The sequence below is a fragment of the Chlorocebus sabaeus genome, chromosome 13 (genome assembly GCF_047675955.1).
Source record: "Chlorocebus sabaeus isolate Y175 chromosome 13, mChlSab1.0.hap1, whole genome shotgun sequence".
In the NCBI taxonomy this organism is placed as follows: domain Eukaryota; kingdom Metazoa; phylum Chordata; class Mammalia; order Primates; family Cercopithecidae; genus Chlorocebus; species Chlorocebus sabaeus.
Genome location: NC_132916.1, coordinates 25,086,748 through 25,112,516, shown reverse-complemented (window position 1 = coordinate 25,112,516; position 25,769 = coordinate 25,086,748). Strand labels below are relative to the sequence as shown.

General features: G+C 33.5%; 1 protein-coding gene across 3 annotated transcripts in view; it reads left to right on the top strand.

The window, feature by feature from the left end:
• The window catches only part of ASCC3 (activating signal cointegrator 1 complex subunit 3), a 367,582-nt gene that overhangs the window by 11,847 nt on the left and 329,966 nt on the right, over positions 1 to 25,769 (top strand). Inside the window, exons 2-4 of one of the 3 annotated variants that reach the window (XM_008007491.3) lie at positions 1,217 to 1,347; positions 3,976 to 4,126; positions 19,365 to 19,924. In XM_008007491.3, the coding sequence (XP_008005682.3) occupies positions 1,258 to 1,347; positions 3,976 to 4,126; positions 19,365 to 19,924 (801 nt within the window). In that variant the 5' untranslated portion in view covers positions 1,217 to 1,257. Of the gene's footprint in view, positions 1 to 1,216; positions 1,363 to 3,975; positions 4,127 to 8,968; positions 14,290 to 19,364; positions 19,925 to 25,769 lie in introns of those variants that run through there. The other 2 variants (XM_008007490.3, XM_008007492.3) reach the window with 2 other exon arrangements.

Sequence of the window (25,769 nt, the reverse complement as noted above, 5' to 3'; positions counted from 1 at the left end):
TTAGTTGTTGGGGAACTGTCCTCTGTATCGTATGTTTAGTAGCATCATTGGCCTCTATCCACTAGAAACCAGTAGTCCCCTTCCACCTGCCTGATAGTTGTGACAACCAAAATATGTAAAATATTGCCAGATGTCCCATGTGGGGCAAAATCGTTCCTAGCTGGGATGTTTTAAAGACTTACATAGCTTATGTGACATTCTTCAGGGAGCCATGCCTTATAAATCTGTAGATAGTAGTTGTGTTATAATAAGCAATCTTAAAACTAGTACAGTCCTCCAAGAGTCTTTCATAGATCACCACTCTCCTAATAGTAAATATTATTAATCTTTTTGCCTAGAAATTGTTTAGTCATCAGCCTGTTAAGGAGGAGATTAGACCAGGCCATCTGAATTCTCTCTTTCCCTGTATTTTCTTCCCCCTCATCAGCTGTTTTCTTTTCTGGCCTGTTGTTGAGTCTATTACCATTTTTGCCTTTTCTTCATTTGTCTTCCATTTATTCATTAACAGATAATTATTGAGTACCAAAAATATTCTGGTTCTGTTGTCTATATGCTGGGGAGATTAGTAAAATTAAGAGGTCTTTCTGTCATGAAGCTTACTTTTTGTGGGGTGAAACAACACATGCATTAGTAAATAAACAAGAAAGTGTCAAATATTACTTAATGCTATAAAGAGAATTAAAATTTTGGGCTTTGATAGACAGTGACTGGGTCACCTGTTTTAGATGGGGTGGTCAGGAAAGGCTCCATCTTAGGAGGCATCTTTTAAGCCAAGAGTTCAGTGTGAAGCCAGCTATAGCAACATCAAGGGAAACCATTCCAAGCTGAGGAAACCACTGGAAAGTGGTGTAATTTGAAATCAATGAGCATAAAACAAAATTAGGGAAAAAGATGAACAAGTGGTTTCATCTCTTTCAATATTATTGGCAGTAGTAATATAGTATTTGAGGCCTGTACTTGGGAGTCTACAGAACCCAGTTTTGAGGAAATGTTTGTTTCTTTTTCCTTTCTCCAACCATAGCTAATGCTTTATAAAAACAAACAAAAAAACTTCATGGATAGAAAATATGTCAGGAGAATTTTTCAACATTGATTACAATTGCTTTTTAACTATTTTTTTTTCTTTTTTTTTTTTTCTGGTACAGGCTAATTTGTTGAGTTTGATTACCTCTGCCACCTCTTCTGAACAGATAAATATCATCTTGTTTCATTTCAGTTTCAGGTTTCTTCTTGTATGGATCACTGATTGAATAATAGATGGCTTTACCTCGTCTCACAGGAGCCTTGCGTTCCTTTTCAAATGTCACCAAGCAGGATAATTATAATGAAGAAGTGGCTGACTTAAAGGTAGATGTGTTAAAGGTAGAAATGTTGAACATTATTATAAATAGACTATGGACAACTGTTTGACATTCTTTTTCTCTATTCTATGTGTTTAACATGGAAGTTTTATCTTGTTTGGTGTGAGACAAAGATGGAGAATGTATATGCTGCTGTTTCCTATGGGAATACTTACATTTAGCACCTAAAACCATATTATCAAGGGGAATAATCAGAACTATGATAATTGAATCCTTTGTTAATTTTTCTTTTGTTCAGTTCCCTACCACAATTACGTTTGTAACTTAATCCTGTAATTTACCTCTGGATTATCTGAGTAAGTTTTTAGGTCTCTGGTAAAATTCTTACCAAATAAACAAAAGCAGTGTCTGTACCTTACGAGAAATATGAATATTAATCTCTTGAACTCAGAGGTTGATCTCATTAAAATGACTTGTCATTATAATTGGTAAGAAAGGCATTTAAGACTTAAGAAACATTGTTAATTTAAAAGCTACTTGATGAGTAAAATTCAGAAATACATTTTAGTAAGAAACAAAAATTAAATGTACAAGGACTGCTTTGACATTTATAGTATAGACTGACCCCTGCTTTAGTAATTATGGTATGGAAAATTTCCTTATATGAGTTAATTTTATAATAAATAATGCTAATGTTACCCTTCCTGCAAATATAGGTAGATCTCACTAGGTCAGAAATGGGCAATTATTACTTTGAAAGATCATTTTTGTTTTATCGAAGGAACTTCAGTCTCTTTCCTGTATAGGTTCAATGACTACATTTTCTGAATTGCAAATTAGGGCATGAGGTTTGGCAAGTAATTTCTTCTGATGGATAAACTTATATAAGTCTTATAAAGGTATAAAATAAATTACATATGTAGTTACAAGTTTAATATTATGGAAAAATTAAAAGTATATGTTGTCAAGACTTCCAGAAAATTCTAGACATGTACTTATAAGATACTTAAATAGGAAAGATTCTTAGAAATGTCTCTGAATGTGGTATATTAGTTTGCACAGAATAACAAAATTAGGTGATAACAAAATTAGGAATAACAGATTAGGTGGCTTAAACAACAAAGATTTATTTTCTCATAGTTCTGGAGCTAGAAGTCCAAGATCAAGGTGTTGGCAGACTTGGTTTCTTCTGAGGCTTCTCTGTGTGGCTTGCAGTTAAGGCAGCCTTCCTGCTGTGTCCTCACATGATTTGTCCTCTGCACAAGCATATCCCTGGTGTCTCTTTATGTGTCTAAATTTTGTTACAAGATCTATCAGATAATTAAGTCCCATCCTAATGGCTTTATTTTAACTTAATCAGATAATGATACATGTTATGGAGAAAATGTTATGAATGGTTATAAGATAAAGAGTGGGTAACAGCTTATTGGTATGAAGACCTCATTAAGGAAGTAATTTTTTTAGCTGAGTTTAAAATGACAAAAAGGGATCTACCGTCATTAAGATTAGAACAGAGTATTCCCAACACAGAAAGCAGCATGTGTGAAGACCCAAATCAGGTACTACTAACTTGGTAGGTTTGAGGAAGTTGAAGACAGACATGTGTTTGACACAGTAATGATGAACTTCATTTTAATGTAACTTTTTATGTCAGAAGCTGTTCAATGTATACAAAAGTAAAGAGACAAATAAGATAAACCTTAATGTGCTTATGACTCCATTGTAACAACTTAATTCATTTTATGGCCAATCTTGTTTCACCTCTACCTTTGCCCATTCTTCTGTCCCTAAACTCAGAATGACTAGTCTCATTTGAAATTAAAAAATGGAGGCAGGGAAGTAATGGCGAATTATGCATTTTCATCATTCTAACCAATAGTAAAATTACTGCTTTCTACCTGACCCACTACTTTTTCATTTGGTTTGAAAGCTTCATGAGTTTTCTCTGTGGATCAAAGCCAGAGGTCTGAAATAAAATTTTTATTGTGTTCTGTGGTCAGTTCTTGAGAATGGAAAGATCTGTAGTCTCAAATATACAAAAGCCTCAGAAGAACCCAAACCTGCCACCACCTTGATCTTGAACTTGTAGCTCCAGAACTGTGAGAAAATAAATTTCTCTTGTTTAAGCCACCTAATAGAAAAGAATGTGTATAAAAAAGAATCTTCCAAATGCCTCACCTGGTCTAGGATCATGGTTAAGAAAGTAATGCTGACTTGAATATATTTGACCCTATCATGGGAGTCTAATTTTCTATAAATACGTTTCATTAAAAAGCATGACATAAAGCTCTGATTTATATACAGTATAGTCTAAGCTGTATTAAAAACAAGCAATTAGAAAAATGGCACGACGTGTGATGTTATCAATAACAATAATATTATCTGGATGTTGAACTTTTTACTTTGCTGTATGAAATGATTTTGTGAGTATGCAGTGTAATTAAAATTGTAAAAAGAAGCTTTTATTAAACATATATTTTAAACAAATGAGAATCTATGAAAACGCATTTAAGGAAAATTGTTTTGTGAGTAGTCAGTTTGGATGTGAATAGATACAACTTTGAATTCTTGTGGGTAGTACCAAGTTGTATAATGTAATGCAAAATATATGTAATCAGTGTTGGAGTTAAGAACTTTAAGCAGTATTTTTCTACATTATGATCTCTTATTTCAGATAAAACGATCTAAACTTCATGAACAAGGTTTAGATTTGGGCCTGACATGGAAGAAGATAATAAAATTTTTGAATGAAAAACTGGAGAAGAGTAAAATGCAAAGTATAAATGAAGACTTAAAAGATATATTACATGCTGCTAAACAGATAGGTATAGTTTTCTTTTTTCTTTTTTTTTTTTTTTTTTTAAAGAGAACCAGTAAGGTTTAAAAACAGATTCCTTGTAAACAACATACTATATAAAAGAAAGCTAAAATTTCCTGGCGTAAGTATTCACAATTATGAAAGACAATCCTGGCCGGGCGCATTGGCTCATGCGTGTAACCCCAGCACCTTGGGAGGTCGAGGCAGGCAGATTACTTGAGTTCGGGAGTTTGAGACCAGCCTGGGCAACATGGCAAAACCCTGTCTCTACTAAAAATACAAATAAAATAAACTAGCTGGGTGTGGTGGTGCGCACTTGTAGTACCAGCTACTCTGAAGGCTGATATGGGAAAATTACCTGAGCCTGGGAGGTTGAGGCTGTGGTAAGCCAAGATCGCGCCACTGCACTTCAGTCTGGGCAATTCAAGTGAGACCCTGTCTCGAACAGAAAAAAAAAGATAGTCCTTATCTATCAACAAGCTTAGGATAGAGAGTGACTGGCTGGGGATAGGCAGAAGTAAATTAGTAATTATAATACTATCAAGCATGAAGGATTTGTAGGAATTCAGGGTTTGAAAACCACTATCTTGATTAAAATAAAGATAAAGTAAATTAAAATTTTAATGTAGCTTTAAGGCAGCTTAAAAGCCATGTAGCTCAGTTTCTTATTATAGATGCCCACCTAGTACACAGTGAATAACAGCACTTAAACTATACTTTGACTGCTTCACTTCCCTTCCCAGACTAATATTCTTATCAATTGATTATATTTGAAGGAAAATGTAATTTGAAATTATAATATTGTCTACTAACTCAGGTTACTTTCCCAAGGTTAAAAATCAAACTAAATGAAACAAATGACTGGTAAAACCCCTGTGTTTGTACATTGAAATTCATCATATTCCAAATTCTGATAACTAAAAAGCATAATTAATACTCCTATAGTTCTAGATTTTCCAAATTTAGCAGGTTTATAACTATAAAATGTCCAGACTCCTATTCTGGTCTTACATGATCTGGTCTCCGTCTCTCTCTGACCTCACTTCATTCTTGCCTTCATTACTGTGTCAAACACATGTCTCTCTTCAGCTTCCTCAAACCTACCAAGCTAGTACCTGATTTGGGTCTTCACACATGCTGCTCTCTGTGTTGGGAATACTCTGTTCTAATCTTAATGATGGTAGATCCCTTTTTGTCATTTTAAACTCAGCTAAAAAATTACTTCCTTAATGAGGTCTTCACGCCAATAAATTGTTACCCAGTCACTCTTTATCTTATAACCATTCATAACATTTTCTCCATAACATGTATCATTATCTGACATTTTACTTGTTTATTGTCACTCTGATGTAAGTTTCATGAGAATAGGATCTTATTCTTCTTGTTAAACTGTCCATCTCCAGTGCTTATACTAGAACCCAGGATATTTTAGGGTCTTAATAAAAATTCATTTGTTAAATAAATGAAAAAAGTGTTCTCAGGTGATTCCTTGGGGGAGAGAGAATTTGGATCTTTACCTTAACCATATGCTTGCTGGTTGGCAATTTTATTCCATATACCAGCTCTGGATTGTGTTTCTGTTACATCTCATAGACTTGAAAACTTTCTTATGGTCATCAAATCTATAAATTTTTTTTCAAATATGTTAACTTTTAAAAATATGTCATTTAAGTATCATTGGTCTGTAACCTAGTATGATATTTAATTGAATGTCCTCATTGTTTTAAGTTGTGAAAGTATAAAATGTCTCATGGTTGTTCAGTTAGATTTTTAGAAGTTCAAGGACATTAGTAAAAACTGAGTTTGCTTAAGCCTAGGGGCAATATAGCGCACTTTGATGAGATTTGTAATAGCATTTGGCATAGATTTAGACTTTATATTTTAAGAATACAGAGGCAGGTTGTTTGAAAAATAGTGGCGAAAATGCAGTCTTCCACATCACCTTGACTAGGGTCTTAACCCTCCTGGTTTTCATCACATCTTCATTTGTAAGATGTTGAGGCCACCAGAAAAAAAGACTAAAGTACTTTTCAAAAACTATACAGAGTGTCCTTCCTCTTCTTTAGTTCTATTACAAAAATACCTCAGAATATTGAGCAAAAATGTAATGATGTATTGAGCTTATTCAGTACCATGACTAAGTTATTTCTTTACCTAAATGATGTGGAATTTAAGATTTAAAAAATGAAAACCCTTTAGATTGCTTTCTCCGGATATGTCTGGCCACAAGTCAGAAAACATTGTTTTAAATGCCAGTCATTAAATATAATTCTGGGGATTGTACCTGTGGTGAAGTAAATACGTGATTCATACTTAGGGACTGATCACCTGGCCTGTTAATGGATTATTTTGAGATTAATGTGTCAAAATAATGTTTATCAGACAAATAAAATCTTAAGTTGTATGTAGGCAAATTCTAAATGTATTATACCCATTTTTAAATGCTATGCTTAAGTTGAATAACTATTAGCTTTAGTGAAACTTCCCTTCTGGATGAAAATGCTGATACTGGAAATGTAATTAAAGCTACCAGCTTTGAAAGGATTAGTCTCATGTGGAAAATGTCCCTGTCATTTCTCTTATATTTATCTTCTAGCATAGATAATTTTGGTATAATTGTATTAAAAAGGTTAAGCAAGAGAATAAAGAAAAAATATTTCACTTGAGTATAATATTATGAGACAAGGCTATGCATATTGTTTAATCTGGACAATTGACATTAAGCTGGAGGAAATATCAGAGGACATCTTGTCTAATGCTTTCATTTTGTATGTGAAGAAACAGGGCCCATTAAAGTTAAGTGAATCTTGTGGTTTGTATGTCTTGAAAGCAGGCCTAGATCTAAATTCTGAATTAGGAATATGATAGAAATCCTAGATTTTTACCTTTTCTTTCCTTGTAGTTAGAGGTCATGTCCTAGTAAGTCTGCATTTCAACTGTTCTTAAATTTACTCTGTATATTTACCATTGCCCCATTTCAGCCTTTTACCACCGCATGTCTGAACTACTTCAGTAGTCGTTTGCTTTAGCCTTCCTTTCTCATCCACCTTCTTCACTGTCACTAGACTGATCTTTGTCAAAGGCAAAGCTCATTTTTATTCCCAGCTTACCTTTTAGATCAGATTCTTTAGAATGATACATAAAACTTCTTTATGAGTTGACACGATTTACTTTTTTATCTCTTTGCCATTGGATCACATGCAACCTTTATGCCAACATATGCAGTGTTTACTGTCTGAATTTCCTAAACAGTACATAATGCTTTTCCTCTCTCTTTTATGTGTTAAAATAACTTTCCCCATTGTGTTCTATTATACATACTTTTTTAGAGTACTTGTTGTTTCATAATTATTTTCCTGTCTTCTCCCTTCACAGTAGTGAAGTCTCTGATAGACTGTGAATGCTTTAATGAAACAGATATTACAGGAGTCACAGCATCTTTCTACTCCATTGCCTAATATGCTGCAAGGGATCTAGTAGATGTTCAATGAACAAATGAAGTATTGAGAATCCAACTCAAAAGTTCTCTGTGGTCTTCACTACCTGTAATGCTGACGATGTCTTACTAGTGGCAGTTTCTCTCTTTTTTGTTATTTTTAAGTATTCCTCCTATCACTCCCAAGCCCACAATTTACATGTGGTATATTCCCATACCTTTTTACAGTTTGATTCTTCCCTTAAGATTATTTTAATAATAAAATTTAGTTTTATGGAGAAAATATATAAATCATTTAAAAATAGTATTCTTGGTCCTTAATCTTAGTGTATTTAAATACTCATTGTAGGCATAGCTGTCTCCTCCTTGAATGTTGAAGGATATAGTCTATATTCAGTTGGCAATGAAACTTTTTCAGTATATTTTATGTGCTCTAAGTGTAAACATTTTTTAAAATGAAGTCAGGATTGAGACTAGTAATCAAAATGCATTATGTATTAGGCATACATCTGTTACTTAAGAATTTAAATTATTTCATGAGGCTAGTAAGATTTGCACAGTGTAGACAGAAACTAAGATGGGGGCCAAGAGTAGTGGACAAGTGGGGAGAAAGATGCTACCATTCCCTAATCAACTCTCTAACTGTCTAACTGAATATCTCTTAAAGAGCCAGAACAGAATGTTTGAACTTGTCCCAGAGTGTATTAATCTAATGATTTTACTATAGTATGGATACAAATCAAGACTCAGCCAGAACTGAACTAGTTTATTTCACTATTCAACTTTTCTCTTACAAAGACCTGTTTGTTTTGCTTTTTCTAATTTATAAGCCCCTATTTATATGAGTTTTGACTTTTTTTATGCATCTTACCTTTAATAACTTCATCTTTAAGAAAAGTATGAATCAAAAAGTAGGTTGGACAGGAGTGGCTTATAAAGTATGGTTTAGGGCATTTGTAAATCCACTGTAGTTTGTGAGTTATCAAGGAAGTAAGATTTTGCTGTTAAAAAATGAGGAATCAAAATCTAGGGTGGAAAGCCATTTATAAAGCAATGACTGGAATAGGAAGTATAAAAAGATATTAGCAGAATCTGGCAATTTTGTCTGTGGACATAATGGTAGACATTTAGAATTATAAAGGCCTGTTAAAGGGATATAGCAGTGTTTGTGACAGTTATTTTGAAAATTGCCGATTGCAAAATAGTTCAAAGAGTTTTGCTTCCCACAAAGTGGCAGACAGGGTAATGTGGAACAACCCTCTACAGAGAATACCTAGAAAAACTGCAAAATACAAAATTTGTTTTACTGTATCAGAGAAGTTACCAGGGCAGTGAAGATTTTTGGGGCCAAGATGTGGAAGCAGAAACTAACCCAGAAAATGTGATCCTGGCATTTGGGCTACTTTTTCCTAGAAGTGAATTGTCCATTCCAGAAGAGGAGGCTGGATGGAAAAGAGGAGGATGAGAAGATGAGCAGAGCTTCTGACAGATTCAGAGGACTAAGATGACAAAAATGACTAAAATGGACAAAAGAGGAAATAGAAAATCTGAATATTTGACTATTAAATGAATATAATCTGTAATTAAAAACCTTAACTACAAAGAAATCTATATACTATGATGGCTTTAATGGAGAATGTCATAATGTCATTTAGAAAGGTATGAGAGTACTATTGTAGATTAAAAGAAGTTAAAGGCATATAACAATCAAAATGTAATGTATGATCCTTGATTCACTTTTGAATCAGAAAAAAATTACATATTTTTGGGGCCATTGGAGAAATCTGAATATAGGCTGGATGTCATTAGGTAATATTAGATCTCAGATGTGATAATGTTGTGGCTATGTAAGAGGATATCCTAAATCTCAGGAGAAGCATACCGCAGTATATATAGTGAAATCTCATGAAGATTAAAATGTACTGTCAATGTGTCAGCAAAAGAAATACACATGATGTGTGTGTGATCAAATGTTTACAATGAGTGGATTAATAAATATGAGAAGATAGGGTGATTTGCTGTAAAGTAATAAAGGTTTAAAAATTACATGATTATTCAGCAGAGAAAAAGCATTTTATGAATATCTAAAATTACTTATGATAAAAATTCTCAACAAACTAGGAACAGAAGGAGATTTTGTTAATCTGATAAGCAGTAGCTATAAAACACTTAGAACAAACATACTTAATAGTACAAAGTTAGAAGCTTCCCTGAGGTACGGAATTAGACACAAATGCCTATTACCACTTCTGTTTCTCACTGTATTAAAAATCCTTGCTAACATAATATGGCAAGAAAAAGTAAGGGCATAACGACTGGAAGAAAAAAAAAAACTTTCCATTTTTCATATGACTGTACCTGTAGAAAGTGAATTTAACAAGGTTAATATAAAAATCAATTTTATTTCTACTTACTAGAAGCACATTAAAATTACATTTATCTTTATGTAACAATACATTTTACCTTAAATTTTATATATTTTAATTTATTTTACATTTACAAAAGCATCAAATAGGAATACATTTAACAAAAAATAAGCAAGACTTCTTCATGGAAAACTAAAATATTACTGAGAGAATTTAAAAAAGATCTAAATAAACAGAGGGATATACCAAGGATTGGAAGACTCACTGTTATAATGATATATTTTTTACCCAAATTGATCTATAGATTCAGTGCTATCCTGAGCATAGTCTTATGTTTGAGGGTGTGTGTGTGTGTGTGTGTGTATGTATGTATGTGTGTACATGTGGAAATTGACAAGGTAATATGAAAGTTATATGGAAATTCAAAGGCAAAGAGCAGCCTGGTTAACCTTGAAAAATAAAGAGGGAAAACTTACTCTAGTAGATATTAAAACTTATTATAAAGATAAGTAGACAGTGTGGTGTTGGTCCAAGAATAGGCAAATGGACTAGTATGACAGAATATAGCCCTGAAACAAACCTATAGATAGAAGTATACTTGATTTATAATGAAGGCCAAACAATAGTGAGACAAGGCTATTTTTTCAGTATATGGTGCTGGGTCAACTGCATAGATGAAAAAAAGTATCTATTTTAAAAATAATTTTAAACAGCCTACAGAATTAAGCATGACACACAATACAATACCTCTTCTAAAAGATGTAAAAGAGTATCTTCAGGATCTTGGTATGTGCCAAAATTTATCAAATAGAGAACAAAAAGTACAAAGGGAATGATTAAGTTGGACTGTAGTAGAATTAATGCCTTCTATTTATTAAGAGTAAAAAGGCAAAACATAGAGTGGGAGAATATAGCTTCAAGATATATAACCAAAAAGAGAGCTTGTATCCAGATTAAATATGAGCTCCTACAAATCAATAATGAAAGGACAGCTAATCCTATAAAAACATGAGTAAGAGCTTTGAACAAGGACTGCACAGGAGATAATTGGCCAGTAAACATGAAAAAGGCTTCAGCTTCATTGGTAGTCAAGGAGATGCCACTACATGCCCATTAGAATGGTTAAAATGAAAAAGACTGACATACCTATTGTTAGGATCAAGAATGGGAAACAAGAATTTTCATTCACTGCTGCTAGAGTTCACAGTTGGTACAACCACTTTGCGTAACTGTTTGACAGTGTCTACTATTACTTACTATGGTTGGATAAGTGAAATTTTAATCTTAGAACATCAATGTCCAATAAAAATGCTGTACATACGTGTATATCAAAAATATGTGCTTTCATGGCAACATTATTTGTGATAGCCTTAATGTAGAAACAACCCAGTTCACTGTTAAAACGCTTAAGTTGTTGTATGTAGACTACCTTATAGCAATAACAGATTACAACTATGTATAACATTGTAAGTGAATCTTATAATGTTGACAAAAGAAGCCATACAATACGTATTATGATTCCATTAATATAAAATTGAAAACTAGGCATGACAGTCTCTGGTTTTAGAAGTCAGGATAGTGGCTACTCTTGAGGAAGGAGGTAGTGACTAGGAGTGAATGTGAGGGAGGTTTCTGGGGAGCTGATAATGTTCTGATTCTTGAAGTAGTTAACCAGATGTGTTCATTTTTTGATAATTCTTTGAGCTGTATGTATACTGTATATTGTTATAGTCAATAAAAAGAATTACTATGCTTTATATGTTATATAGATTAAAAATGAAATATTTCAGATTGATAAGTAACATGCTTGTGTATTTAGCTTGAGGTTTGGTTATCATGGTGAGAACTCCTATGTACCATGCTCAGGCCCTGGTTAACCATATCATAAATATAATAAATTGGTGTTTTTCATTCTCATGCCTATTTTTATATTTGTGTTACATATTTATACATCCATACATATATGTATTAGGAATATATTCAGCTCAAATATCAAAACCTATTGTAGTGATAAAGACACCAAGTGGGTTAATTTGTTTCATCTGACAAGTTCCCTATATAGGTCAGCAGCTTGATAATGGTAGGGCTCAAGTCTGTGCTAATGATTTGGCCTTTTCACATTTGTGCCTTTTATTCACCAGATAATCTGCTCCACATCTAGGCATTATATCTGTGTACTTGATGCAACTATATTTCTTGTACTGTCTTTATTTGCTTTTCAGTTTCCTTACTTTTTTATAGTTTGGGGTAATTTCAAAGTATCCGTTAATATATGTGGGTACAAATTCAGTTCTGTCAGTTACTAGTGGGTAGCTAGTTAATATCACTACACTTCTTTTCTATAATATGGTGATAACAGTTCTCACCCTCTGTAGTTGTTGTGATGTTAAGTAGTAGTATAAAGTGCCTAGGGTTAATCTGATAAGTGACTGTCAATGAATAATTTTATTATAATTTAGATGTGCTAATAACCATTAGTTAACAAATAGTTGCTTCTATGGGTTAAATGTTATGACAGATGTAATGTGTCCAGTGATTTACTGGTTCAAAGGGCAGGAAACTGCTTAGGTAAGTCAGGAAACAATTCATAGAGAAGGTAACACTGGACAGCATTATGTTGTGTTTTGAATGTTTCAAAGACAGAGGTGTTATATTTATGTCCATTTTACAAGAGAAATTTTTAACAAGCTGGATAACTATAAAAATCAAGAAGACTTTGCAAATGTATCAGCTGTGTAAATAGGCAATTCAGATTACCTGGGAATATAGCTAAACCATTGTAAACAGAATGGATACTGGCTGGGTACAGTGGCTTACGCCTGTAATCCCAGAATTTTGGGAGGCCGAGGTGGGTGGATCGCTTGAACTAAGGAGTTTGAGACTAGCCTGGACAACATGGTGAAACCCCATCTCTACAAAATATACAAAAACAAGTAGCCAGGCATGGTAGCGCATGTCTGTAGTCCCAGCTACTTGGGAGGCTGAGTTTGGAGGATGACTTGAGTCCAGGAGGCAGAGGCTGGAGTGAGCCAAGATCATGCCTCTGCACTCCAGACTGGGTGACAGTCAGACCCTGTCTCCAAAATAGAAATAAAATAAAAGTTCTTGACAATTTGCTTTAGTTTATTAGTAGATTATTTTTCATTAACAAATTATGATTCCTTAAATATAAGAAAATTTAAAACTGCATTCCTTAGTAGAGGCATTTTAAAAGTGATAATTTTAAATAGCATTACGAGTATAATATTACTAAGCATCTGATATATGGATGCAATACTGAAGTGTATACTTTAATCTTTTTTGTTTTTCCTTCAATGTTAAAAAAGTCTAAAATGGCAGTTAAATCTCAGTGAGCTATGTGATTTGTTTTAATTTCCTTAGTGATGCTCAAAATGATGGTTTTATTATAGGAAGCTTTTATATGAAGTCTAATTCAGACTTTTATGTTAGCTATTTGGTTGCCTGGGAAGTTACATTGTAATTTGATGCAGGGTTTTATACTACTGGAAAGGTAATATAGTGGTTGGTTGCTGCCTTAAAGTTGCAAGTTGAGTATTCACATTTTGTAATGAATGTACATAAAATTAAATGGCTGTTTTTAAAACATAGGGAAATGCCTTGAACTAATTTTAATCTTTTGTACTACTACTATTTTTTTCTAACAAATATCTTTGTTTGCTTTCCTTTATTTGCTCATCCCAAAGGCAACAGTTTTAATGTAAATGTAGTAATAATTTTAACATTTAAGTAACTCCTTCAAATCACTATATTGAACATTTCTTGAATATGTTTCCTGTTTAATGCAAGGTATTGCTAAAGGTGCTTTCATGAACAGAAAGAGTTATATACTCTAAAATACATGAGGCTTATTATACTAAATTACATTACTTACACAATTTTAAAATTAGATCACAGAAATTGTTCATTTTATTCCCCCAAAAGCCACATGGAAAATGCCTACCTCTGTTAGCTCAAAAGTTTGATAATTTTGTGATCATTTGAAAGATGTTTTAATACTCTCTCCCTCAAAAAAAAAAAAAAAAAAAAAAGTACCTGGCTTATTCTTGTAGCATCAGTATGTTTTGTAATCTCTGTATCTGAGTTTTTCTGTAAAAAGGAGGAAAATATTATCAAGATTCATGAGACTAGTTTAGATATTGTACTTGTTTAATCATCACACTAATTGGAAATGAACAGGAATATGTAGAGGGAAAAATTATGGAGACATGATATATTTTATATTCAAGTTGAATCATTTGTGTATTTTGTTAAATAATGTACTTTGTTGTATCTAATGTTGTAGGTAAAGTCCTGTATTTTACATATTTTTAAAATAAAACATTATAATACTTACCAGATTCAAAAAAATCAGCGAATCTCTGAGGATTTAACTGGTCAAGGAACTCATTTATTGACAGCTTCTAAATTGAATACTTATTGACTGGGTACAGTGGCTCACGCCTGTAATCCCAGCCCTTTGGGAGGCCGAGATAGGTGGATCACCCGAACTCAGGAGTTTGAGACCAGCCTGGGCCACATGGTGAAACGACTCTACAAAAAAATATAAAAATTAGCTAGGCATAGTGGCGTGTGCCTGTACTCCCAGCTACTCAGGAGGCTGAGACTGGCAAATCACTTGAGCCCAGGAGGCGAAGGTTGCAGGGAGCCGAGATTGTGTCACTGCACTCCAGCCTGGGTGACACAGCAAGACTCCGTCTCCAAAAAAATAAAAAAATACTTATCAATTATGGATGCAAGTGATTGATATTTTATTTCAATCTTTAAAATTTTCTACTCATCCTTTTCCCAAGATTCCTCAACTATTAAAGTAGGCTACAGAAAAAAGTGACAACTTAAAACCATTTAATTCTTAATATTTTGAATCAAAAGAAAACAGATGTAAATTGTGTGTTGAGGATGACTGACAATTGTAAACATCATTTAACGCTTTGATTTTAAAAAATTATTTTATAATCTTATAGTAACAACCAAATATATAGTTTTATAAAACCATATATGGTTAGTTTCTATGTAAGGTTTTTTTTTTTTTTTAAGTTTGAAAATTATTTATAATAAAAGAGCACCAGTCAGCCAGCCAAGTTAAGTTCTGATCATGCTCTGCTACTTAACTGTGATTTTTGGCAAGCCTCTTTCACTTTTGACTTTTTAAAAAAAATTCTGGGAAGTGCCTTGTAGTTTACTGTGCATTTCACAGCCCATTTCCTCTCAATATAACTGCAAAGTAGGATGAGTATTTCTTCTTAATAAAAGTATTGTAGGGACTTTCTAAGTGCATCCTTTTAAATGTGTTACAGTTGAAGTGCCAGGTGGGCAGAGACAGTTTTCCGGTTTACAGCTTATGTTATTCAGTGTTTTATGGACAGAAAGATACCCAAGTATGTAGGTTTCTAGAGTAGTTTCTTTAAAAGTTTGGAGTTCTTAAGTTTTATATAAACTTTTCGACAGCTGATTAGTGTATCAATGTATCTGTGGCCAAATCTAAACTTAAAATCCTGATTCCTCTTCGAAAGGTGAACATAGTGAGTGATATGAAGCAGACAGAAAAAGCTTTAAGAATTGGGTGCAAATGTTAACTTACCAAAGATCATAAACCTAATCGTTTGTATTATTACTTAAATTACATATAGCATATAAAGAGAAGTGAACAAAAGGCTATTTTGGAACAGGATTCTCACAGTTAATGTAACATGTTCAATTTTGGATTTAGTGTCAGAAAACAAGAACATGACTATAACACCTTTCTACTTTAGAAGTGTAACCACATGCGTTGTCCAAAGCCGTCCCATCTCCCCCTTCCGATGTGGCCAATTGGGTGGTGGTTCAGCCTGCTCATAGAGAATCGCTTAGTATTTCCCTGCCAATTACATTTTTGTTGAGGGTAGGTTGGGCCTTGGATAGCTTTGGTTAATTAGACAACTGACTACATCATTTTCGTCAGATGTGTTGTCTACATTTTACAAACTCTTTTCATACATTTTAGTCACCAAAAAAACACTGAGTGGGCTGTACCAGCAAGTTGTGGTGCATCCTTTGCGGCCGCAGCACCTGGGGTCCTTCGTCTGCTCCAATCTGATCCGCACTCTCATCCGGGCAGCGTACTAACAGCCAGTCTCTTACGCCAACACGTCATCTCATGCCGACAGCGTGCTGGAAAGCATGTCGGTGCCCCTTAGGAAAGACAAGCAGCTGTGGTTGCAGGAAGGTGGTGGAAGTGGACGTTACCATCTGATGTTTTGGTGTCCTGAAAAAGTTCATTGTTTTCAGACTGCTGTAGTCATTATTTTTGTTGTGTAGCCATTCATGTCAACAAATAGTGTTGGCTAGTGGAACTCCCAGAACAGTAAGGCATATAGAGATTCTCTCTTGAGATACTGCTTTGTGGTATGAACATGTGTCCATTTCATATAGGTTGTGCAGAAGGAGAGTTAGTAATTAGGGTAGAATATTAACATTTATGAAACACCACAACCCAGCTAGGTTTAAATATTTTTAAGTATTTGTGATTTTTGAAATTATAGTTTTAAGTTAATGGTTATTAAAAATTTGAAACTCCAAAAAAGTTGCCTTTGATCTTTGTTGATGTTTCTATGAGTCTACAATTATTTTCTCTTCAAACATGGGCTTATAACTTTTTCACCCACTCTTAATGGACTTTTTAAAGGCAGGATACATATATCTGCTGCATTATATTTAGTGAATGTAATATGTGGTTATATCAGAATTCAACCAGTAACCTAATAATGGATATTTAAGTTAAATACACTTTTACATTACATAATAAGGCTATTCTTCAACTATTTTATTTCTTAAGGTGACCTATTTATTTTTAAAATTTACTTTGTAAACATGAATTAGAAATAAGTTCTACTTTCTAGGAATTTACAGGGAATCAGTGTGACATAGGGGAAATAATTTGTTTAGGAGTTAGAAGACTACTGTTAATCTTGTTTAATAACGTAATAGCTATTTGATCTTTCCCTAATTACTCAAAGTCTGTTTCCATTTAACATCTATAAAATGGAGATACTTTTGTTAGGACAAAGTGAGATAATTATGTGAACGTTTTTAGTAAATTATTATTTTTTTAAAAATCCCAAGATGTAAAGTGATAACAATACTATCTTTACAAAAAATATACATTTAAAATGGTAGATAATGTTTGTAAATGTGAATTCCATTTTTGCTCAGACTTTAGTATCAGTCGTATCAACTCTTTTAAATTATCTGTGGAAGTACCATAATCCCCAAATTATCCAAAACCTGTTTTACAAGTTATAAGTAAAATGTATAGAATGAATAAATATACTTAAATGCTATTGCATTAATTTAAAAGCACTATAGAAGATTTTCAGATATTTTCTTAAATACTAAAAGAATAATTGTCAGATAATTGTGTAAATTATTTATAACAGTAAAAGTAGACTTCATACTTAACAAATTGGAAACATACATTGTAAAATTGCTTATTTTCCTACATATACATTGTTAATCTTCTACACATGACTGAATAGCAGACAAAGTAAAAAGTGACCGAGGCAGTTTGGTGTAGTATAAAAATACTAGCCTGGTGTCAGTGAGGCCTGAGTCTAGTTTGAATCAAGTAATCTTTGTGGAGCCACCTATTTGGGGCTAAGTACAGTAAAGAATACTACAGTAGTATTGTCATCAGTACCATTTACAATGTACTCAACGTTGTACTCATCTTGAAAGAGGTGGTTGAGCAGTATTCTGAAACATGGGTAGGATTTGAACAATCAGAGGCCTTGAAGAAGAATCAGTATGATATAGAAATAGGCATAGAGTGGGGTAGAACATGGTTTTTGGTTAAGACATTCTTTTTGGCTGGAGCAGGAAATGTATAATAGCTAATAAGACTGGAAAATAAAATGCTGGGATCAGCTTCTGGTAGTGTAGGAGCTTGGATCAAGCTATAGTAAGCTGTTGAAGATTTGTGAATAATGATATTGGAGTCATGTTTCCTTCTTTCCTTTTTTTTTTTTCTTTTCTTTCTTTTTTTTTTTTTGATGGAGTCTCATTCTGTCACCCAGGCTGGAGTACAGTGGCGCTATCTCTGCTCACTGCAACCTCCGCCTCCTAGGTTCAAGCGATTCTCCTGCCTCAGTCTCCTGAGTAGCTAGGATTACAGGTGTGTGCCACCACACCCAGCTAATTTTTGTATTTTTAGTAAAGACGAGGTTTTGCCATGTTGACCAGGCTGGTCTCGAATTCCTGACCTCGGTGATCCACCCACCTCGGTGATCCACCCACCTCGGCCTCCCAAAGTGCTGGGATTACAGGCAGGAGAAACTGCAGTCATGTTTTTTAGGAAGATACCAGTGTTCATTACATTATTAACTTTACCATTATTTAGGTAAGTCACATAGGCTTTGGGGGCCTTTTGAAGATTTAAATTCTTGTTTTCTTCCCTAAGAATATTCTTTGAAACCATGTCAGAAATACAGATGCTTTTCTTTTTTTATTTGAGAAAATTGGATATGAGAAAATGCCTTAAATAAATTAGAGGCTGATTCTTCTTGTATTTACTTCTAGCCTCTTTTAAACAGGAGCTTTCTTTTTTATTTTATAATATGACTAACTTTATCTTCAGCTTAATAAATATCCTTGATGGTATTAAATGTTTTTGAATGACAACTATAGAAATATTTCTTGCCATCTCAGGTTTATGGTACAAATTGGAAAGAAAATTATAGGTTTTTGAGGTTTCCTTGAAGCTCCAAAAGTCTGTAATTCAGGTTGTTTTCTGTACCTTACTTTGGTTTATTTAACTAGCTCATCAAATCAATCTTTAAAATTAGTTTTAAAGTGAGTTTTAGCTAGTGCCTCAAGTGGTTTTTAGAAAGAAGTGGTAAGGATTGTTATTAGGTAGTTTCTGTACTTAGATACATAATAATTACTGATAATGATTTATTTACCTAAAGTAGTTCTTTGGGAAATAAATACTTTTTCAGGAATGGGTTGGTTCCTGCTCCTTAAATTGGCTATCTTTATTGCTATGTTTCTGTTGTTTTTTATACAAGGTCTCACACCTGTTGCCCAGGCTGAATACAGTGACACAATCATGGCTCACTGCAGCCCCAGCCTTCCAGGCTCAAGCGATCCTTCCACCTCAACCTCCTGAGTAGCTGGGACTAGAGGTGCGCACCACCATGCCTGGCTAATTTTTTAAAATTTTTGTAGAGATGGTTCTCACCATGTTGCCCAGGCTGGTCTTGAACTCCTAGACTCAAATGATCTTCCTGCCTTCCAGAGTGTGGGGATTATATGGAGCCACTACACCTGGTCTATTGCTATGATTTGACTGTTAGATTTACTCAGGAGAATATTTGTGGTAATTTTTTGGAAGATCGTAACTTGAACCATGATTCAATTGAGCTAATACTGTTTCTTTTGTCTTTGAATAGTTGGAACTGATAATGGCAGAGAAGCAATTGAAAGTGGGGCTGCATTTCTCTTCATGACATTTCACTTGAAGGACTCTGTTGGTCACAAGGAAACAAAGGCTATCAAACAGATGTTTGGCCCCTTTCCATCATCATCTGCCACTGCAGCTTGTAATGCTACTAATCGAATTATTTCTCACTTTAGTCAAGATGATCTTACTGCTCTTGTGCAGGTGACAGAAAAAGAACATGGCGATAGGGTTTTTTTTGGTAAAAATTTAGCGTTTTCATTTGACATGTATGATTTGGACCACTTTGACGAACTGCCAATAAATGGTGAAACTCAGAAAACTATAAGCCTAGATTACAAGAAGTTTCTGAATGAACATCTCCAGGAGGCTTGCACCCCAGAACTCAAGCCTGTGGAAAAAACAAATGGCTCCTTTTTGTGGTGTGAAGTTGAAAAGTACTTAAATTCAACTTTGAAGGAAATGACTGAAGTGCCAAGAGTAGAAGATCTTTGCTGTACTTTGTATGATATGCTTGCTTCTATTAAAAGTGGTGATGAACTTCAGGATGAGGTATAGTTGAAATGATTGTTTTTTTATATTAATGTAAACTATCTTAATGAAATAGTGTTTTTAAACATGGTTGGTTAGCAAAGAAAGTTCTTTAATGTTTTGTATAGTAGTTGAATCTATAGCCAAATGGTTTCACATAGCAGGCCTGTATATACGTTCCTACTGGATAGTTACAGGAGGTCTGAAAGTGTAATGAGTGTAGCAGAGGAGTCAGCAGGCAATAGTTGGTTGTCCACATGCCCTGGTTACTGGGACAGTGCTGATTTGATGTCAACTTAATTTTAATACTGGACAAATTCAATGAGTAACATATTTCATGAAAGATTAAGAGAGATGGCCTACTGTTGTAGAAAGGACAGGCTTTGAAATCAGTTTGTTCTTCCCTTTCCACTTACTGGTTGTGACACTTTAGGTAACTTAATATCTCAGAAGCTCAGTTTTCTTGTTGGGCTATCTCAAGGAGACACCAATATCAAGATAGAGAATTGTTATAAGGATTGAATATGATATATGCAAAATGGTAAGTAACATAGTAAATAATGATTATGTGGTAATTGTGATTATTTTCGTTGTTATTATTGGAATTAAGAATTTTTAAATCACATTAAGTATCAGAAATACAGAAAAAATACTAGCTGTGTTTTTCAGAGAAAAGAGAATTAACTAAGTAGGTATTGGAGGACTTAACCCATGGTAGTGATAGGTGTTATGCCGACTAACGTTAGTTTGGAGGTAAGGTATTATATCATTAATTCTGTGATCAGTCTTATTTACCTTGAATGTTTTCCATTTGGTTTAATTTATATCAGATCTGTTCTATACTATTAAATTTTCTCTAACATTCTGAACATAATATTTAAAAACTGTGATTTATGAAGAAAATTTTACTAATATTTGCTCATCATAATAGTGGTTATCCAATTATGATTATAGTAAACTGAAACATATAAATATCTAATTAATGGATATTTTATTTTCTTAGTGAGCCATAAAACCATTACTTTCACTTCTTAGTATCTATAGTAAGTTTGTATTTCTTAGTCTTTCACCACAATTTTAAAGTATGTAACTGAATCTGATTGTTTGAAGGGGAATATTTGTTCTAGATTTTTTTCATAATAGCTTCATTTTCATATATTTACTGTATGCTTATTGTATTGCTAGGTACAGTGCTATTTACTGAACATAAAAGGATGAATAAGATAGTAAACTTGTTCTCAGAATTAATTGTCTAGCAGGAGGAGACGTGTCAACAAGTAACTGTATTGAAATATCATAGGTATTATAATACTACATGCAAAGAAAATGGGTGCATAAAAGAACAAGTCATAGATTTTTATAGAGGTGTTAGTATGAGGAAAAGTATGCATAGAGAAGGTTAAGCTTGAACCAAGTCTTCAGATATGACTAGATTTAACTCTTTCAAATGGACCAGAAAGGTAAGCATATTTCAGGCTTGAACACTGTTTTCAGAGAGCTGTAGCTCTGTACAGCAAGCATGCAAGATGCAAAGGTGGAGTGCTGAGAAACAAGGGTATGCAGATAGGTAAGAGCCAAAGGAGGTGAGGGCTGTGCACCTTGTTAAGGTATATGACAAGCCACCCTGAAGCCTACATAGTTTGGTTTAATGATTTTTTTCAACCAGGGTTAATGGATAGTTTAACATGTAAGTTATTATTTCACATCCCGTCAGTGGCTTGAGTGGTAGTTCTATATGGTTTTATATAGTCAGTGTTTTGGTTTTCCTGTTTGTGTATAAAAATGAATCATTATCATAATTTTTGTTCTGCAGTTTAGGTTATTCATAATTTATATTTTAGATATAATTCTTTGCTGTTATATGTTACATTCTGTTGTTCTGGCAAATTTTCAGTGTAATTTTCAAGTGATGCTTTAGTAGTTTTCTACAGTTGTTTCCCTACAGTTGTTTCACTACAATTGTTCTTGACCAGTGTTGTTTTCACTTTAGGGTGTGCTATACCTTATGTGTTGTCTATTTACTTCTACATACTTAAACCTGGAAAGAGGATAATTAAAAAGAGCATAATCAATCAGTTCATATGATAACAGTTAATTTCTATTTCTTTTTAAGCTTTTACTTGAGTCTTTATTTAAATAGGAATGTTTAAGTAGCATGCTGTGTGCTCTTGCTCCAGAAATGTAAAAATGGGAATATTTTTACATATAATCTAAGAAAAGCATATAATAAGCATATAAAGCTACTTCTATGCTGATGGCAAAAATTCTTCTCAACCTGTCGTTTCCCAGCTCTGAATAGTTTATTGACCTAATGACTAATTGATGATAAAGCCATTTTTAAGGGCTAGCTATTAAATATCTTTTTAAAAAAGACCTTTATTTTATTATTAAACTAGTGTTAGAAACATGGGAATAAAAAGCATATTCATATGATTACATTTGCCACAAAGACTGTGTGAGAAGGTTTCTGACTGAAACGTGGAGAGGAGTAAGACTAATGACAATAGTAATAATAATAACTGACATTATTACATGACAAGGCATTATGTTAAGTGCTTTATGTGCATGACTTCATTTAATCTTTATAGCAGTGCTTTGAGATAGGCAGTGCTAAATTAAGATGTTAGAAGCCCTAAGAACTGAAAAGGTTACACTCTGAGGCATTTCTCATCCCCTCCCATATGTGATGAAAATTTTTTAAAAAAATAGCATACTAAAGCAAACATAAGAAAATCTAACAAAATTTCATTTATTACCATAGTGATAAAGTTGATGTCTTTTTCAAACATCAAGTTCCTTTTTGAGAAGTTTTTCTAACTTTCCTGGTCTGCTTTGCTGGTACCTTAAGTAAATGCTTTGTCAGCCCCATAGATTATTGATTGCTGGTGGCAGATATTTTATAGATTAGCAAATTGAGTGTGGAGATGCTGGGAAATTTGTCTGGAGTTGCAGAGTAGATAATGGATCCAGGATGTAAATTCAGACATTCTGACAAAGTACACAGGCGCACTGAAGTTTAAGTAGATTTGTACATATTCCTGTGTTTTGAAGCTAGGCATCTTAAATTTATGTAGGGGAATTATTGACATCTCTTAATTCAAAATTTCTTCAGAAACAAGATATTTTCCTTTTAGAGTTTCAAATAAGGAATTGGCTGAAATAAAAGGATGAAACTTTTAGACCCTGCTTAACATAAGTTTTAATAATTCCTCAGGGAATTTATTACATAGAAAGTACATCTATGTTCTCCTGTTTTAGACCTGTTTAAGATGAGTTTTAATAATTCCTCGGGGAATTCATTACATAGAAAGTACATTTGTGTTCTTCTGTATGTTGTACTAATAAAATAACATGCTTCTTAGCTTTTGCGAATATCATCCCCTTTTCCCTCCCTACCTTGAGCCTCTACGTTACTTTCTTCTAAGAGCATTTCTTCTTCTGGCTTCTGTAATTTTCCAGGTAAGACTGTAGGCATTATGATTAAGCCTTAGAATTTGATTGGCTAGAAGATCTTTAAGGTTCTTTATGTTCTTGAATTGTATTCACTTTTAGAAGTGCGTTTTAACACCTGGAAGTGAATAAGACTTGAATACTCCATGTTATTTTCTTAACCAAAACCTGTCCATTATTGGTACAGATTATCTTCCTGCTGCTGCTGTTTCAGAAACAGAATTGTAGCAATAGGATTCGTTCTATTGGAATGGTATGATTAATGGAATTTCAACAGAAAATTTTACCCTAGAAAGTAGTAGTATTAACAACAGTAAAGCTACCAGGTTTTAAGTGCCTGTTATGTATGGACCTGAACCAGGCTTTCTTCTTTGACCTAACCAGCTTCTTCACAGTCCTGCAATGTGTAGGAATGATACCCTCTTTATAAAGGTGAAGAAAACTGAGGTTCAGTTGTTTACTAAAGTCACAAAGCAAGAGAGTGGTAGAAATTCTGGGACTTTTTTTCTCAGCATAGATCTACCATTCCTATCTAGTATGCCATCAGATTTTTTGAAGAAAAGAACATTAACTGGCAAGGCTCTTTGAAGGAATTTCTTTTCTCATAAAGCCAGGCCAAATTTTGTCTCTTTTGCTTATGTCTTACTGACTATGGGCAAATTACTAAGCTCTTGTGAACCCCATTTCTCTAATTTGTGAAATATTTACTTCACAGTGTTGCTGTGAGGATTTGTGGGATAACATATATAAGACATAATGTTTCACAGACCAGGTTCTCAAGTGCACCATATAGTTGTATAATCAAACTTTTATTTAGGTGTATACCTTATATGTCAGTAAATAAATTTTTATCTATGCCTTCTTATCTATGGATGTTTCAAATAATAAAGTGATGTTTAAAAGCGAGGTCTTAATTCAGGGAATTATTTAATTATTTTTATTTTTTTCCTGCCTGGCTTTTTAACGTCTGACTACCCTAAAGAAAATCTTTTGGATTAAGTTTTTGAAGTGAGTTCTGATATTAATAGTTCTTGTTAAGATGGAAAAGATGTTAATTAAAAAAAAAAAAAACCTTGAGAAATATGTAAAGTGGGATCTAAAAAGCTAGCATATTGGAGATATATTGAAGTATACATATCTCTGTACTATTTCAATATTACGTGCTATTTGCAAAGCTATTACTGCTGCTGTAAATATTGGTAGAGTTACTGTGTAATCAGTTTTTAGAAAAAGTGAGTTTTGATTTTATTGATACAACCGTAGTTTGCTTTTGTGCAGATGGGCTGCTGCTTTATAGCATTTGTGATTTGACATTTGCTGTTAGTATTATCTCTTGACTCTAGGCAGATGGCATTACTTGACCCATGCAAGTTCATTTCTGAACCTCCAGATATGTGTCTGATGTCCAGCAGTGTGAGTTATTTGGCTAGATTGTCTTCTGAGGGAAGCCTGTGTCGTTTTTGGAACTTATTTGCATCAGAAATGATTCTATCATCCTTTGAAAATTTGGTGGAGAATAATTAGCTTGCTTTAATACAGTGATTCTCAAGTTTTTGTTCTCAAAACTCTTTTGCACTCTTAAAAATTACTGAGAACCTCATATACTTTTTCTTTGTTATTGAGCTCTATTGATATTTACTATATTAGGAATCAAAATTGAAAATTTTTACTATATTAATTTAATAAGTGTCTATTAAGTCATTCTTTTTTGTCTTTCTTATTATCCTTTCAGAGACAGAGTCTCATTCTGTTACCCAGGCTGGAGTGTAGTGGCATGACCATAGCTTATATAACCTGTAACTCCTGGGCTCAAGCAATCCTCCTGCCTCAGACTCCCTAGTAGTTAGGACTACAAGGATGCGTCACCACATGCAACTGATTTTTTTAAAGAATGTTTTTGTAGAGACAGGGTTCTGTGATGTTGCCCTGACTGGTCACGAATTCCTGGCCTCAAGTGATCCTCTCGCCACGGCCTCCTGAAGTGCAGGGATTGCAGGCATGAGCCACTGCACCCAGCCCCAAATCATTTAAAATAATAAATACTAAATCTATCATATTACTATAGTATAAATAACATTTTAATGAATAATAACTATTTTCTAAAATCAGAAAAGTATGAAGAGTGGCATTATATCATATTTTTATAAATGATTTCAATGTTTGGCTTAATAGAAGACAGCTAGATTTCCATATATACTTCTGTATTCAGTATATTCTGATATCACACATTACATTATGTAGCCTCTGCAAAAATCCACTACATTATGCTCATGGGAACATGAGAATGAAAAAGTTAAATAATGTTTTAGTATGATTATGAAAACAATTTTCACCTCATATATCTTCTGAAAGGATCTTAGAGATTCTGGCTCACACTTTGAGAACCTCTCATTTAATGTGTGTATTACAATTTGAT